Raw genomic sequence first — 16,100 nt, forward strand, 5'->3', positions numbered from 1 at the left:
CGCCAACGCGGCGGAGGAATTGGCAGTAGCGCTCGCTTGTGTCGGCGATCGATGAGCTCGCACACAATGACGTGCATTTGGAAGCATCGCTAGTAACTGTTGCAGTACTCTCGCTTTCGTGTTTACTTTATAAAGCGCTTTCGCCGAAGACGCGTTATCGTACGGGAGTTTAGTAGTCTATTTCCCGCAAGAAAACGAAAATTGTCTTTTTAGGGGAACAGCATCGTTCGTTCGGCAGCAGCAGTCTGTAAAACCAGACGGAGGTGGCGTATAATAGTTGAGTGCAGTTCGGCAACCAAAAAGTCGTCCTTCGTTGGCGCGCAATTCTTACTGGGGCGTGCAGCCGAGAATTGAAAGCGTGCCAGTGGAGGAAGTTTCTATTCCTGTTCAGAGAGCTGTGTGGCCATGCTCGCTGGTGTAGAGAGGCACACAGTGGGTCGGCGGCGCCTGGTCAAAGTCAGCCGCACATGTGACGATGCGGGGGCGTGTGTTACTATACTAGAGCGCGCGCAGCAGGTGGATGCGGGTCGCTCTTTCTTTTTTCTTTTAAAGAGAATGATAAAAGCGACGAGAGGCGGCGCTGTTGCTAAACCTTACATTGCGTTTCTTTACGTTGCTCAACTTTAAGCTACTGCTACCACCCCGTTTCAAAGGGGACGCTCCCATATTACATCTGTCCATCCATCCACATTATAATGCGGCGGCAGCGCATTTTGAAAAGCACGCGCGCCCATGGCCAGTGCCTTCGCCGCAGGGAGCTCTAGCCGTGTATGCCTGTATGAGAAGCGAGCGGCGCCGACATTATTATTATTATTACTTTTATTATTATTATTATTATTATTATTATTATTATTATTATTATTATTATTATTATTATTATTATTATTATTATTACTATTATTATTATTATTATTATTATTATTATTATTATTATTATTATTATTATTATTATTATTATTATTATTATTATTATTATTATTTTACCTCCGTTGTCAGGAGCATTGTATTTGACGGATGGCGTACAGGACGAGGTCGGCGGAGCAACTCGGGTGCAACGAGAACTTGCGCATGCGTCGACGTTTGTTGCCCTCTTCCGTGGAACTACCTACACCTGTCCGTAATTGCAGACGGGTCACGTAATTGCCGGTTTCCTGATTCTTAAAAGTCGCGTGCGTAAGAATGGAGTTAGGTTCCCTTATGATATTTTTTTCGAAGCGAGCATGCATGCCTATGCCTTTCGGTTTCTTGCGTGACAGCAGCTGCCGAAATAACACGCGCAATGCCTTTGTTTTAAGCTATTCTTTCCTTTTCCGTTTCGAGCTTTTGCGTCATGTTTTCCCATTGTTACCAGAACCATGCTTCGATATAATTATGTTGGCTTTTATGTGATAGGCGTTCCGAACTCATGGTCAGAGCGTTGGCGTGGGCCTTTGCTTCTGTTTTGTTGCTTTGTTTTTTCGCTAGGATATACTGACTGGTGACATTACTGTAGTTGGCACGAACGTGACCTTTCAATAAGCACCCAGCAATGTGTTGATGATGATGAGGATGGTGCTATAGAGGTCTTGCCCGTTTCTACGGGCGCACGTCTGATTAAGAGTCCGACAAAAAAAAAAAAAGTTGTGGTTTAGCTTGTGGTTAAACCTGTAATTACGCGAGAACAATCAGCATCGATGGCTACGCTTAGGTTCGGCTTGGAAGTAAGGACATGGCTTTTGCCATAGTAGTTTACTCTATGGTTTCAGCTTTATGAGAACCCTTTGCCTCTCGCCGTTGACTATTCTGATTCGGGTGTAGAAGACTTCTATAACGGTATGACATAGTCTATACGTCGAACTCCTCCGGTGCACACCGCCGTCACAATGTTCGAACGAACCATCTGTTCTAGCAACTCGCTGTTGTCGTTCGCCTTTACCAACTAGTAACTATCGAGTTATGTCCTTCTTCTTCTTCTTCTTCTTCTTCTTCTTCTTCTTCTTCTTCTTCTTCTTCTTCTTCTTCTTCTTCTTCTTCTTCTTCTTCTTCTTCTTCTTCTTCTTCTTCTCCTTCTTCTTCTGCTTCTTCTGCTTCTTCTTCTTCTGCTTCTTCTTCTTCGTCTTCTTCTCCTTCTTCGTCTTCTTCTCCTTCTTCGTCTTCTTCTCCTTCTTCGTCTTCTTCGTCTTCTTCGTCTTCTTCCTCTTCTTCGTCTTCTTCTTCCTCTTCTTCTTCTGACAGGCACGGCGAAATGGCGAGACTGGCCAATGTAGCTCTCGCTACAAAAAATCACATTCATATTTTTTTTATACATGTGGCGCCACCTAGCCGCTGACGAGATACAGAAATGAGGCGGCCCAGAAGTACAATAGCCACTGTACCAGAAGCGTCCAGCGTATATCAGCGGCCGCTTTGTACCTTTTGCGCGTGAATTTTTATCCTAATGAGCGTGAGTTTTTAATTTTTAAATGTTTAGCTGGACTCCCACGGATGCGAACAGGAAGAATGATAAGCGCAGGTACTGCAGGTGAAATCGCGAAGGGGACCAAGCGTAAAGATTTCCGCGTACCGGGGAGACCTTGGAGGAAAACGTGGATATGGCTATGCGGGGAGTAACGTAAGTAAAATTTGTTGCTTTATGGGGTCGATAACGTGCAAAAGCAAGCGGGAAATAAGTTAACGTAATTGCTTTTTGAGCGGTGAAAACGGTATGAACTTTTGACTGAGGCCGCCACACGCTGATTCGAGCACTCGCTGCAGTGCGCGCTCCGCGCTCTAAAATTTGGCGTCTACTGTTATATGCCTTGTAATACAGGCATTGTCCGTCTTTTTCAAGAGCGGAACGTCCAGGCAAGCAACAAACCGCGCAGTCGCAGTATGGAATTCCGACTGCATTTCATCATAGGCGGAACACACAAAAAAATGTCCGTGTTTTCTGCGACCCGAATTTATATTACGTCCTCTATTCAGCACGTTAAATAGAATACATGGTCGAAACTTCGCGGTACAGCATTACACTAGAATAATTATTGGTAAATATAGCTCGTAGTGTGCCTAAGAAATATAACCGCGCGGTGTAAGTCGTACCTCCAACGACCCCACTCATCGACGTTTTGTCGGTAAATGCCGACCCGCCAACTTTCCCACGCTTGCGGTACGGAAGTATAAGATGCATGGTCGTTTTCGTTGATGAAGCACGATACACCTGCGTAGTGCTTGCTATCGCTAAGGCATCCGCGCCACCAGCTGCACCTACCTTCCTCTCACCTTCGCGGCCCATTGTGCACGACAAATGTGTTCGTCGATATGATCTGAAACTGCAGCGATACCACGAGAAAAGTGTCATGCTGCCGAAAGCAAAGAAGCAAGCTATCAATATCTCCTTATCTTCACTCTCACTTTTATTGCTTTTGCACTTCAACCAGTGTAATAAACAAAGAAGACCCGTTTGCTCAGTTGAAGCTCAACGTCGTTCGCGCGCTTATTCTGTCACGCGAGGCGCGCCCTTCTCATCGACTTCTTTCACGTTGTAAGCGTGACCGTCCTCGAACAGGTGGCGTCTTTCCGATAGTATGAATTTTCATCCATCTAGGGCGCGTTACTGGGCCCATCCGATACAAAGGGCGCATCCACATCTCATCATCATCATATCAGTGCTTCTCAGATATGGCGTCAAAATGTCCACGTAACGGCAGTGCAGCGTGTCTGACCTGGCGGGAACACTTTTTTGCATTTTACGTCAGCCTGTACCGCTTAATAAACTTTTTTTGTGTGTGTGTGGCTTTAAGTTGTTTTTCTGGAAGATGGTGCGCCGCTTCCATTTGTTGGATGGCTGTTTCTTGCATCTAACAATATGCTTTGTCGCTATAGTGTATACGTGACATCTGTTGTTGACATCGAGCCTGCATCTGTGCTCCAAGCAGTCCAACATTCAGGTGCGGTCCTTGCTTGGGCCTAGGAAGGGATATGTGCGGAATTTCGTATCCTCTCCTGGCAGCCTCTCCTTTATTTAGCCCACTAGCGACACGACATTGGCTTTTCTGTTAGTATAATCTAGCTCGTCCTTCCAGTGACGCGTATCGTCGCTGTGCGCGCTGAGCGTGTATCGCGCAACGCGTTCAGCCTCTGGCTTATCTGATTTCGTCACCCAGACTTTTCATTAGGGCGGTAATTGTTTGATATCTTTCCATTACTAGCAATACGACCTTCGTTGCTTGTTTCTGCTAGCGCGTGCGCTGTTGGTCGGTGTTCTTCAAGGAAAGGTCGGTAAAAGAGCATTAAGCCAGGGTACGTTGAATATCTTTGAAAGGCGAGATAGCGAAACGAGGTTCTCTTCCACGTGTACCACGCCGTAAAGGAAGGGAGCAAAGTGGGAGTGAAAGAAGAGAGGGGGATAGAGATGCCGTAGTGGAGGGCTACGATCCACCGCGCTATAATGGATTTCGCCTCGTCGCACTTTAATGGTCCAAAGTGCCCTCTAGAATTTTTTTGCGGAGAAAGCTCGCACAGTCTATAATATATCAAAGACAAATCTGACAAAAAGGAATAGTAGTGCCATACCCGACACGCGAACAGTGGGAGGCGGCCCTGACCAACGACAACCTGCAGGGACCAGCAAGCCTGTTCATCAATCTAAATTACAAGCCAACTGCCGCCAGCGAAGCCCACGGGTCATATAGCTGCTGCTAATTATTAACATTAAAAAACGTTTCCTCTCTCTCTCTCTCTCACCCGTCGATGCTTCACATAGCGATCATTAGTTTTAAGGTTTCGCGCGCGTTCAGATGTTCTAGGTCGATCGACGCTGCTTGTCCGAAGATATTTAACAGAAGCCGGTCCGGAAGCTGTGGCAAAATTCGCTAGAGTACCAGGTTGACGCATCCCGGTGCCGCCAAGCCGCGTACATACACACGTTCGGAGGCCGAATTGACGTAGCTTCTGAATCCATTAGAGCTGCAGGAGGAAACCCATGGCCAGAACGGGTACCCCGCATGCAGGCTCTCGCAGCCGTCTTGTGAGGCCCCCTTCCCCTACCCGTGTGCAGTGTATACAGTGTACATTGGCGTTATGCGCGGCGGATTTATAGAATGGTGTAACAAGACCACTTCGCAAACTTACACTAATCGCTTGCTTTCCTGCCAAGATGCGTATAGGCACGCAGCTCGTGTAGCTACACGTACTACATCAGTATACGCAAACAGGCCACACTTCAGGGTTGCATTGTGTGAACGGAATACAGAGCTGCACCGCGCCTACACTACTGAGCGCGCGTGTACGATACTGACCAGGCACGGCTGCGCGGCGCACTTGAAGTCGTGCGTAGTACGTACAGCTACAGCTCCGCAGTGGGTTAGAGACAAGGTGCTCCATCCATATAAACGTACTACACGGGCTGGCGTGTCCACGGCCGCCCGCGATTTATCGACACCGGATAGTGTTAAGTGCACGTGTGTGTATATACGTGCACTACGCTGGCCAGGTTGAGTAGCGTGGAGGCACGTACAAGGAGCACTGCAGCCCTGACTGCGCTCAATCAAACGGCGCCTGCGAGCAATCTGTGACCCAGAAACGGTCAGCGCCGGGTGCGCGCTGCCGTCTGTGCTCTGGAAAGAACTGAAAGCATTGCGGCGGGACCTTTAATTACGCGGTCTGTGCTGCAGGCTAACGCGCGCCGAACAGAGAAGAGGAAAAAGAGTAAAACGAGGGGAGGAAGAAAGAACACGACGCTTTGCGAAGCGGAAAGCCAATGTGGCCCGATAACGGGTGAGTTGCGTGCCTCTGACGAAAGAAATGGATAAAGATGAAAATAAAGGACGGAAAAGGCAGCGCGGGCAGCTGTGTTGTTCCTCCCTCTTCTTTCTTAACTTGGGCGCGTCCTTCTCTCTTTTCTTTCTGCGTTGATGCCTGCGGTCGTTTTTCCTGATGCGTGTCGCGGACACCCGACATTGCGGCAGAGTGTATGTTTGTCTTGTGGGCGCGATTTTTGTTGTTTTGCGCGAACATACGTGGAAAGGAAAAGTTGTCTTCTTTTTTTCTTTTCTTTTTCGTGAGCAGTGCACGCGTGAGAACGGCGGAACTCGGCGAAGCGGATCCAGCCGCGCTTTTTTAAAAAAAGCGCCGCCGAGTTGGATATCCTTCTCGTCTCACTTCACCCGTTCGTTTTCGATCACCTTAATTCGTGCGTGCGCTCTGACGTTCATCTCTCCGGAGAGGCGGGCGCAGAAACCGTTTAGCGTCGCTGTCGAACCGGAACTTCCTGTTTTCGGTTGCCTGCCTGGATGATCTTATTTGTTCTGTGTTCCCGTTTTATCTCTCTCTATATTTTTTTGCGTTGTGTTAATTGCCGTTTGTAGTCCGAAAATACTATCTCGGCCGTGGGAGAATTGCAGGCGGTGTGGCAGTGCCCTCATCGTGTATGCAAAGCTGTGGAGCAAGCTGAATTACACTGCTCCCAGTAGCTTATCTCTCGTGCTTGGGGATGTTCGTCGTTGTCCAGATTGGCAGGGGCTGGAGTTTATATACATGTAGCGAAGCTGTTCTGATATACAGCCGCTCGCCTTGCCTTGAGGCGACATGCGATTAACGGGCGGTACAAACAGTGGGCCTCTATGTAAGCATCACATCAAATACTAGTCGACTTGCTTCACGTAAACGTTATATCAGTTTTTGACGTTGTATGTCAAATTGTTACGTGATAGCGAATAACCATCACTGATTGGGAACTGTAGGAATGATAACCTACCGACTGCTTCTTTCTTACCTATAAATAAAAGCGGAGAAATGCATGAGGAAGGCTTTCCAGGCTACTTGATGGTTGCTTCATGCAGGCTACCGTTCCGGAAGTACTGTTCGTAGCTCTTAGAAAAAAGTATGGGCTGGGAGGAGACGGCTATCGGTGGTCGCTCCTTAGTAGGTCGGCTTACCATTGCTACGCGTACGGCAGCACGTCAGTAGGGGCTTTGTTTACACTCGATCGGCGAGGTGTTACGCACGCGCCACAAGCCTTTGCGTTGTCGAGGCCCCCTGCGCTCCGTGTCCAGGGTGCGATAGGAGAGACCGGCTGTACGCTGTTAAAAGTGTTTACCGTGCTATCTCCGAGGTGAACGACACGTTGCCATTATCAGGGCTCATACACTCGAGTGGTCTTCGCTTGTAGCGTGTACTTAAACTCTCGCTGTTCTGCTGTCGAGGCCGAGTAGGAAGGCGGCGAACCAGTCGCTGGAACGCGGACGCTTGAAAAGGACCGGCTGTGCCGCGGCGAAGTGGCCGGTTGTCAGCTGCTGCTGCCGAAGGTTGCTCCTGTTTCGTTGCACGCGTGTCGCGGCTGCTTTTGCCTTTGCGTTCGCTGTAGTGGTTACCGGCGCGAATGTTGCTTCCTTCTCCGAAGGACTGAAAGCCGGCAACGCGTATATGGGCTGTCCCAGATATGCGCCGGGCGTAGTGTGAAAAAGGTATCCGCGAAAGTCGCGCGTAAGATGCGCTTGAATGGTTTTCGTTGGTCGCCTTGTTCCTGCAGGACTACGGCGTTTTCTGGCGTTTCTATACGTTGCTTGGGTTCTGTGCTGCTTTGCATAAGTGGAAGCAATGCGTGGGTGCATATCTCTCCTTTATTCTGCTGCGACAGGAAACTAACGCCCACTGAAAAAGCGGAATCATTTCTCAGCGCTAAAGTAATTTTTTTCTTTATTATATCGCCGGCACGTAACGATAGGTGGGATTGGTAATGCGGCTTTCCACAATTTAGTTTGCTTACCGAGTTTAAGGTCCCAAAGCGATACAGGCAATGAGGGAGATGCCGTAGCGGAGAACGGATAATTTCGACCTCCTGTCATGGCACAGTACGTAGGCATATTGCGTTTTGCCTGAAACGCGGTCAGGTTCTAACCCCCCCCCCCCCCCCCCTCCGGTTGATAATAGCACTGATTTTGATCGCCTCCCGTCTTCCTTCAAAAAAGAAAAAAAGAAAACCAGCGAAACGGCAGCTTTGAGAGTATGCTTTTATGTAGTGCACATCTTTCTGAGCGGAGCGGAAGTGGATCTCTCTCCGTTTGTATGAGGGAACACTGCATAGTACGGAAAAAGAACTGTTGTGTATGCAAAGCGCAATGTTACGCAAGCATATCCATCCTGAGCCCGACATGAAAAGCTGCGCGGGACAGATTGCGTGTCCGAATTCGTGTCGAGATTTTTTAAATATAGCTGTAAGCCATCAAATGTCTTCCACGTATGCTGTTGAGTAATGGGTCTTCAGTTCTGAATTTAACTTAGCTATGAGGAAGTCGTGGGGCCGAATGACACGAAGCTGCTTATGAGACGCATTATAACGTGACGAATGGGTTACATGAGTGACACCTCATGCGATGACGTCATTCCATGCGGATGACGACCAAGCCATTCTTCAGGTGGGCAGGAAGCTTCTTGCTTGAACAGCTGACACCATAAAAACTTCGCTTTCAAAAGAGCGAAACACAGCACTGATGCTGACGCTTGCGAATGCCCGTTAGTAAGGTAACTAAATTGAATTTCTGAATGCTGACCATAAGGTTACTACCATACTACCTAGTATGGCGCCATCTTAACGCGTGCGGTTTGTTGGTGCCTGTGAGCGATTTAAGCTTGTTGTACTTTATGGTATTTTAACACACTGTCATTAGAGGCCACTTTCGCAAAAATCTCCTATTGGTCGAGTGAAGTCATGTGGTATCTGCATGCCACGCACCCGCCAGCCAATCGACGTTTGACCAGGTCACGTGACGTTGAACGGAATCAGCCTCTCAAACCAATCGTGTTCAAAGGGCCGGTTGCTTCAACTCACTTGACAACACGCGGGATTACAGAATAATTGGGGGGAGGGGGGACTATAAGTCTCCTTAAATGCGGAAATGTGAAAGCGTATCTCTTCTGTAACTGGTCTGGTTACGCGCCTGTGTCCACCCCTTTAATGCGTTGTGTTGTACATAGACTTCCGCCTACGCCTGGCCTGGCGTGTTCAGACAACTTTGGGCTTGCAGTGGCACCATCTACGTTGAGCTGGCATGGCGTCAGAGTCAGACACTGTAACAATGTCTATGACTAACTACGACTAACCACGACTATACCTATGACTAACTATGACTAACCTTGATGATGACTATGGCTAACGATGACTGTGACTCATCAAATTATAATTATCATGAATCATTACTACTTATTGACTTTATTATTATCGATCTCCGGATAATTTACAGGTGCGAAGGACGTTTTGTGGTCACATGAAGCTTGAGGCTGTACCCTCAAAAAAGCATTCCGGAAAATCCCCGCTGCGTCCTGGGTCAAGCCGTGGTGGCTTAGTGGTTACAACTCTCGAGCGGTTACTGTACCCAAGGGTGCGGTATCGGATCCCGATCGCGGAAGCCGCTTTTCGATGGAGGCGAGAAGCAAGGCGTCCGCGTGCTGTGCGATGCAGTGCGCGTTAAAGACCACCAGATGGTCGAAATTTCCGGTGCCCTCTGCTAACGTTTCTCATAGCCTGAGTCGCTTTCGACCGTTAAACACTATCCGCAAGCAGCACTTTAATCCCACCTGTAGCATACAACTCAACTGCTGCTTGACCCATCCTACTTGATATTGCTGATACTTGGATTACTGATGAGGGCTGCTATTTAGCAACTGGTTAATACTAGTGCTTATCAACAGTTGATAGCATAGGCAAATGCTATTGTATCAAATACCGCAAGTTTTTCTCTTGTTGTGAACGCTGTCGCAGTATCGATTGCTGGCTGCGCCGAGGTAAACTTAATTGGTTGCTCGAAGAGCCCTTCCTCTCGCGGTTCGGCGCCCTTTGATGTGAGCTCGCATTCAGTGGGCGGGGCAGCGTGGCACATGGCGTAACGTTGCCCACATCTAGATTTCGGCGTCGCGTTCTTCGTAGTGCACAAGCCAGAGTGGCTCGTTTGTTCGTGTGCATGGTGTTTAAAGAGCCGCAAATTATCGAGATAGCATACGTGACAAAATTACTTTCGAAAAGTAATTAAATCACATTATTAATTACTTCGATGAAAATTGCTGGAATGTAATTAATGTTACATACTAATTACTGAGCTCAAAAAGTATTTGAATTAAAGTAAAATTACTTTAATCGATTGATTCAATTACGTTTAAATTACTTTCCAGTTTTCATCCATAAAAAAACTAAGCAAAGGTAAGTAAACAAAACAACTCTCCACACGCGACACACACATTCTTTTGTCCTCCCGCCAAATTTCGTCCCAGATAACTATTCTCTCCCTCATTTCTAGTGCACGTGCCACTGCAAAAATAAGACCACGGCAGCAAAACAACAAAAAACAGGAACATTGTCGAACAATGAATGGCGAACCCAGCGGCTTACTGGCCAGGAGCCGTCTCTACCATTTGAAAGCTTCCAAGAAGCAATAGGTGGTTTATCGCTTCCGTGGTCCCAAGACTCGACCTCGGCACCTAGCGCTCAGTAATGCTCACGCCAGGGACCCTTCCGTCGGTCTCCCTCCACCCCCACCCTCTCTCGCCCTGTGGTGACGAGTGCAACCAGGCACCGCGTGCACTGTGCTCTAGCCGACGCAACAGGGAGGGCCGCTGTGCACTTCCGACTGGTTTTAAACTCCTGCCATCTTCCACCACCTGTTCCTTCAGCTACCCCGTCCACCCTGCTGTTTGAGGAATGGTTGCAACTACACATAGTATAGCCGCACTAAGTGACCCGGCGACATATCCACACGGGAGGCCTCAGGCACAGGGTTCTCAATCCTGCCTCATTTTGCCGATTCGTTACGCTGGCCTATATATGTTTTTGCCACACGTCGTTCCTGCTTTCGCTGCTGTATTGTCTCTTGAAATAGCAGCGGCGCACTTTTTAAAAGTAATTTCGAAAGGAGTTAACTACATCTACTGCCAAAAGCAATTCATTACATTACAAATTATTAAAAAAGTAACTCAATTAATGGCATGTCTGCCACGTATTCCTTCAGTGTAGAGCCCGCCATAACTCAAAAGCAGCGTTAAATTCGCGTATACCTTATATGACCCCTTAGTGGTGCCACCAAGTTAGGAGTAGGAAGTGACGTCATGAGAAGTAAGATATACAGAGTGCGGGTTTTGTATAGCCTAAGTAAGGATAATTTGTGGTACGGAAGCGAGTATACAATGCCCGCCGGTCGAAACAGGTGCCAACGGAGTGCCGTACAGCGTCCCTTTATTGCTTCTTAGCTCGAGGTTGTGCAATATAGACGAACGTCACCACGTTGCTGGCATCAGTGGATGACTATAGGTTATCTGCGAAACAATGGGCACGTGGTTCTTTCGTTACCTCCGCCTTGCTTCTGGCTGTGGCCCCACGTCATCCCTTGCCAAGGCGGCGCTGCCTCATTGAGCTTGCTCATTGCTTGCTGCTCATTGCCTGCGGAAAGTATAATTCTCCCCAGCAAGAATGCAATTCAAGTTGTGTGCGTATTTTGTGATTCGCTGTGTTCGTCTGCCTTTTCATGTGGCAGCTATCATTCTTTGCTCGCGATCACTCTGAAGCGGGATAGCATATATGCTTTGTGTACTTTCCCTTTGAATGGCATCGGTTGACAATTGCCCATATCTCGGAAGTACGCGCCAAACGCGCATCCCAGGTCATTTTTATTGTCCTGATAATTCCTCTCTGAGGGACGCTGTTATCCTCCGCAGCTACTTGGCCCACATAGATACATTTCTTCGCGATATCGGATGCCTCGCTGTATTTGGCGACTACTTCATACGGATTGGTACAGGATGGTAGATTACAACGAATGATAGCGCACTTGAATGCGGGCACACAGAGCTTGCAATGCCAGTTTACATACTAACGTCACACACAACTCAGTTTTAAGTGTTCGCAAAGGATCGAGGAACATTTGCTGTTCTGATTGAGTTGTGGGTAGAATTGAGGGAGTGCGCATATATCGCACTGGGGCAGCCACTGTAGCGAATTAAACTTGGCCGATTATTACCCGTTAGCTTTCATACGTCCGTCCTAGTCCAACATCTCGAATCCTTTGTGCAGGCATCTGGTCGAGCAACAGCAGAGGACGTCTCTCATAGCATAAGTCGCTTTAGGACGTTAAACCCCACAAAACAAACAAACAACATGTAGCCGTGTCCTGAGTGATGCAAGCATTATCCATCCTCATTGCTTCTGAGGAGGGAAAAAAAATCCAATTTTTCGTGATCTCGGCGCTCCGACAACTTTTTGGGGCGCCTGTATGTGTCTTCTGCGCCTGGTCTTGCAGCGCCTGCTGGACTGCTTCGGCATGCTCCACGGTAAACGTCTCATTTCCTCTGTATCGCACTTGCCGCTTAGCCTGTATCGTATCTTGACAAGCGTTCTTGATGGACTTAAGCACTTTACTAAAGGTAATCTAAATGTCCGCTTACAAGCACAAATTCAAGGTACAGCTCAGTGGTCGTTATTATTATTTTTTTTTTAGACTTGTGGACCTGTTATCTAATTATTTATAGAATACCTACACTGTCGAAGCTATGATTTCTTAGATGGGACATGAAGTAGCAGATGTGAAAAATGCACATATGTATTTTCTTTCTTACCATAACTGTTCGCCCGTACATTGTGATCGCGAATTAGGCGTATATTACCTTGTATTTCGCTATCTACTTGAGGAAGAGACACGGTTGCTTCCACGAACAAGAAAACAGTGACTTAAAATGGGACCATTTTGCATTGTAGCGCAATTTATTTTCTTTTTGAAATTCGGAATCATATGTGGTCAAATCGAGTTGAACGCGATTAAACGAAATGTTGCAACAAATTTTCTGGATCCTCTACTTTTCGTTTCATGCCCGAATTTTCGTCGTCAGTGCATATTCCTTAACAGAAACTATCACTGCAGCAATCTTTGCTTTGGGAATGGTATACGATCAAAGTGTATCTGTTTCGCATAATTAGATAAGCTGCCAACGCTTTGAGGAAAGAGCGAATGAGGTTCAGTCGTACAGTCCTCTTTCTCAGTCCAAACGCGAAGAACCATTACGCGGACGGAGTCGTGTAGAGATGAGGTCATCATCAGACGACGTCGAGGGCATGACAGCAGGCGGCTGTGGCCTCCGTGCACCCCCGTGGGACTCGCTACCCTCAATTACGTTCGTCCTCTAGAAGCGGTCTCCATTTGTGTTGGGCGTCCTTAACCTTGCTCTTGGTGAGCATAATATGCCCAGCGGGGGAAGCTGCTCTTGAGCCGGCGAACAACCGCGTCGGAGACCTGTGTTTACCCGCAACCTCCCGTGTAACCTGTGTTCTTGCGCTCCTGTATTTGGTAGCTTTGTCTGTGCGGGAGCCGCAGACGAAGCAGTCAGCGAAAAGCCACAAAAGTTTAGCTCGACGGAGACCCTTAGCAGTATCGAGTCGTGTATATCCGAAGCCTCCTCAGCGTCGCCGTTTTTTTTTATTAATGCTATTTTTTTTCTCCTACGCTCGCTTTCTGGCCGTGTAGCTCGCCGTGGTTGGAGCAGTCGATTGCCATTGCCATTCGTGCTCCAAAAATCCGCTGATCGCCCGTTCTATCCCCGCGACCTCTCTCTTTCCTCTCACGAGGTGAACTTGTTCGCTCCGAGCTCGCTGCGGCGGCGGTAATTTTCCCGCGTCACGGAGCGCGTGCACTCGGCTTCTTGGAGGCGCGTTACGCGAGACATGCGCACGCTGCGCCGCTCCCGAGTCGTCTCGGTGTGCGGGCGCGGGTCTAACTGCCCCGCCCTTAGTGGTTGCGGAGCAAGGGGTTGTTCGGCGCCGCGCATTGCAGGAGATGGGTAGATACAATGAGAACGGAGTGGGGGAGAAGGATGCGAGACAATCTTGTGATCGGCGGAGTATGAGTGCTGACTAGGCAGCAACGCCTGCGGAGGAAGGAAACAAAGGGGCCGTGTATTGGTCTCGAGATTGGCTCCAGAAGCAGGATGTGCTGCTTCTTTTCCCGACCAGCTCCAAGCGAGCCATTACCCCCCCACCCCCTTCCTGCGCCGACCTTGTGTGTGTTTATAGAGAACATTGCAAGTTGCCGTTGCCCAATCAGCTGGCTGAGTGTGTGTGTGTGTGTTGTTTGTGGGTGCGTATGTGTGTCGGCGCCATTTGCGATGAAGGAGGAAGCATGCTGGCGGAATCCGAAGATAAAGTGCGACCGGCGGGTGCTACCCGCGAAATAGGGTCAATTCCCGCGCGACGGATCGGAGGAATGGAGGGACATGGGGGAGTGCTTGAAGAGGCTCGCACCGCTCCCCCTCCTCCGTTGGACCTGAGACCTCGGAGAAAGACAGGACGACGATGGGACCCTGTTTGCTTTCCTGGTTGACTTCTTCCAAGAGTGTGGAAAGCGGAGCAAGAGGGCAGGCCTACTTTTGACGCCCTTGGTCGTTACTTCTTTTTTTCTTCTTCCTGGCCGTCTGGTGGTTCATGCACACTCCGTGACTCCTCCATGCCCTTCACGTTCTCGTCGTGCTGCCTGTGCTCTTTCTGTAACCGAATACGCAGCAGCCACCCAGCGATGAAATTCATTTTTCCCACTCGTGCTCACATTTCACTTGCCCATACACAATATAACCACATACGTGCACTTGACCGTGTCCACGCGTGGTATGAGTTTTGCGCGTATACATTGTTTGCGTCTTTGTATAGTAACTCTAGTCTTCTCTTGGAGCAGGAAGCCCTGGAAAGCAACTTCACCGATCAGGGAGCAGAATGCCGAAAGCGAACCATAGCGTTGCGAAACATCCACGCCGTAATTCTGTTTAGTAGTTGTCCAAATTTCTCCATGTCTTGTGTTTCTTACACACACTGGCTATTGGTACACTTGACACTCGAGTAAGAAATACAGTCACTGATCACGTCAGAGGACGACTCTTCGGTTTCCATGTTTGCATGAAATGATCATATGACAGGCCTGGGAGTGCTGTAGTTTGGCGAGTATGTAACCCCGCTCATGACACGGCTCTCTCCTTCTGTCGTCGCGTGCCGCCGTGACTCACACCATTTGTGTAATCCTTTCCCTGGAATGAATGCGTGGACCTGTCTTACTAGATCTGTCTTTTGTTTTTTTCTTCGTCTTCCCTTCAGAGCAACCCTTCGTTTCCTGCACTCCTATGGGTAGCGGTCTCGTGTCCTCTTTCCACCGAGGGGCCTCCCCCCATTCCGTCTCTCTGTCCGCTTCTCTCTCGCTCACTTCGCATGTCTTACGTCGGGAGAGAGAGAGAGGCGTTCTCGATTCACTTCTCCTCCGCCTCTTAACGCAAACCGCTGCCTCGCACCTGCCGCGCTGCTTTGCGCCGGCTCGTTCCCAGCGACAAACGGACGGCTGTCGTCGTAGGCTTGGCTGGGCTGGGTTCTTCCGAGAAGAGTCCATTGCGGGCCGCTTTGCGTGGGAAGCAGAGCCTCAGTCGCCCGGAGGGTTTTTTGACCAAGCTTTTCATTTTTTTCTCTTCGCCCCTTACGAACTGTTCGTTGTTTGTTCGTCTTCCTACCGTGTTCGTGTCGTCGGCAGTCTCGTGTCCGTGCGTGAGTGTGTTTGTCGTGTATTTTTCGCTGCCCGCCCGATCACATGTTTCTGATCTCGCCCGCCGGCCGGCCTCAACGGCCGTCCTCGTCGATGGGCGGCGGTGGTGCGAGCTACTGGCAGCGGCTGCCGCGACTTGTGTAGCGCTGTGCGCGCACAGCGCTTTTACAGCGGATGCGATCGGCTCCTCCAAGCGATCCCCTGTGTTGTACTACGCGGCCCGCGTGGTGTGCTCGATAAAGCTGCGTGCTGTGCTGTCAGCGTCGCCGGTCGGATTGCGCCACCCTGAGCGTTGTCGCCGGCACCGCCACGCACCCTCCGCCTCCTCTGCGTTTTCCTTCCTGTTCTCCCGACGTCTTCGGCGGGATTTACGGTCCCTCCGGAGCAGTCGCCTAGAAGAGGGGAGACAATGGTGTTTGCCGTCGCCTCTGCAGCCGTGTCCTTCACCGAGGGAGACTCCGCCGACGGACCGCGACGCCGCGGAATTCGAAGAGTGAGCGAGCAGCCTGCGCTTCGCGTCCTGTTATTATGGAGGCGCCTCTGTCTCTCCCTTCCTTCTTTTGTGTTTACCCCTCTGTTCTCGCTCTTATG

At 49.3% G+C, this 16,100-nt stretch overlaps 1 protein-coding gene across 4 annotated transcripts in view; it reads left to right on the top strand.

The window, feature by feature from the left end:
• Positions 1 to 16,100, top strand: part of Ziz (dedicator of cytokinesis protein Ziz) — a 171,035-nt gene that overhangs the window by 21,598 nt on the left and 133,337 nt on the right. Inside the window, exon 1 of one of the 4 annotated variants that reach the window (XM_084595169.1) lies at positions 15,850 to 16,002. The exons of the other annotated variants lie outside the window; for them this stretch is intronic. Coding sequence (XP_084451295.1) covers positions 15,919 to 16,002 — 84 coding nt within the window. The 5' untranslated portion in view covers positions 15,850 to 15,918. Of the gene's footprint in view, positions 1 to 15,849; positions 16,003 to 16,100 lie in introns of those variants that run through there. 4 annotated transcript variants of the gene reach the window in all.

This window comes from Amblyomma maculatum, chromosome 2 (assembly GCF_055883805.1).
Source record: "Amblyomma maculatum isolate TAMU_Amacu chromosome 2, ASM5588380v1, whole genome shotgun sequence".
Lineage (NCBI taxonomy): Eukaryota > Metazoa > Arthropoda > Arachnida > Ixodida > Ixodidae > Amblyomma > Amblyomma maculatum.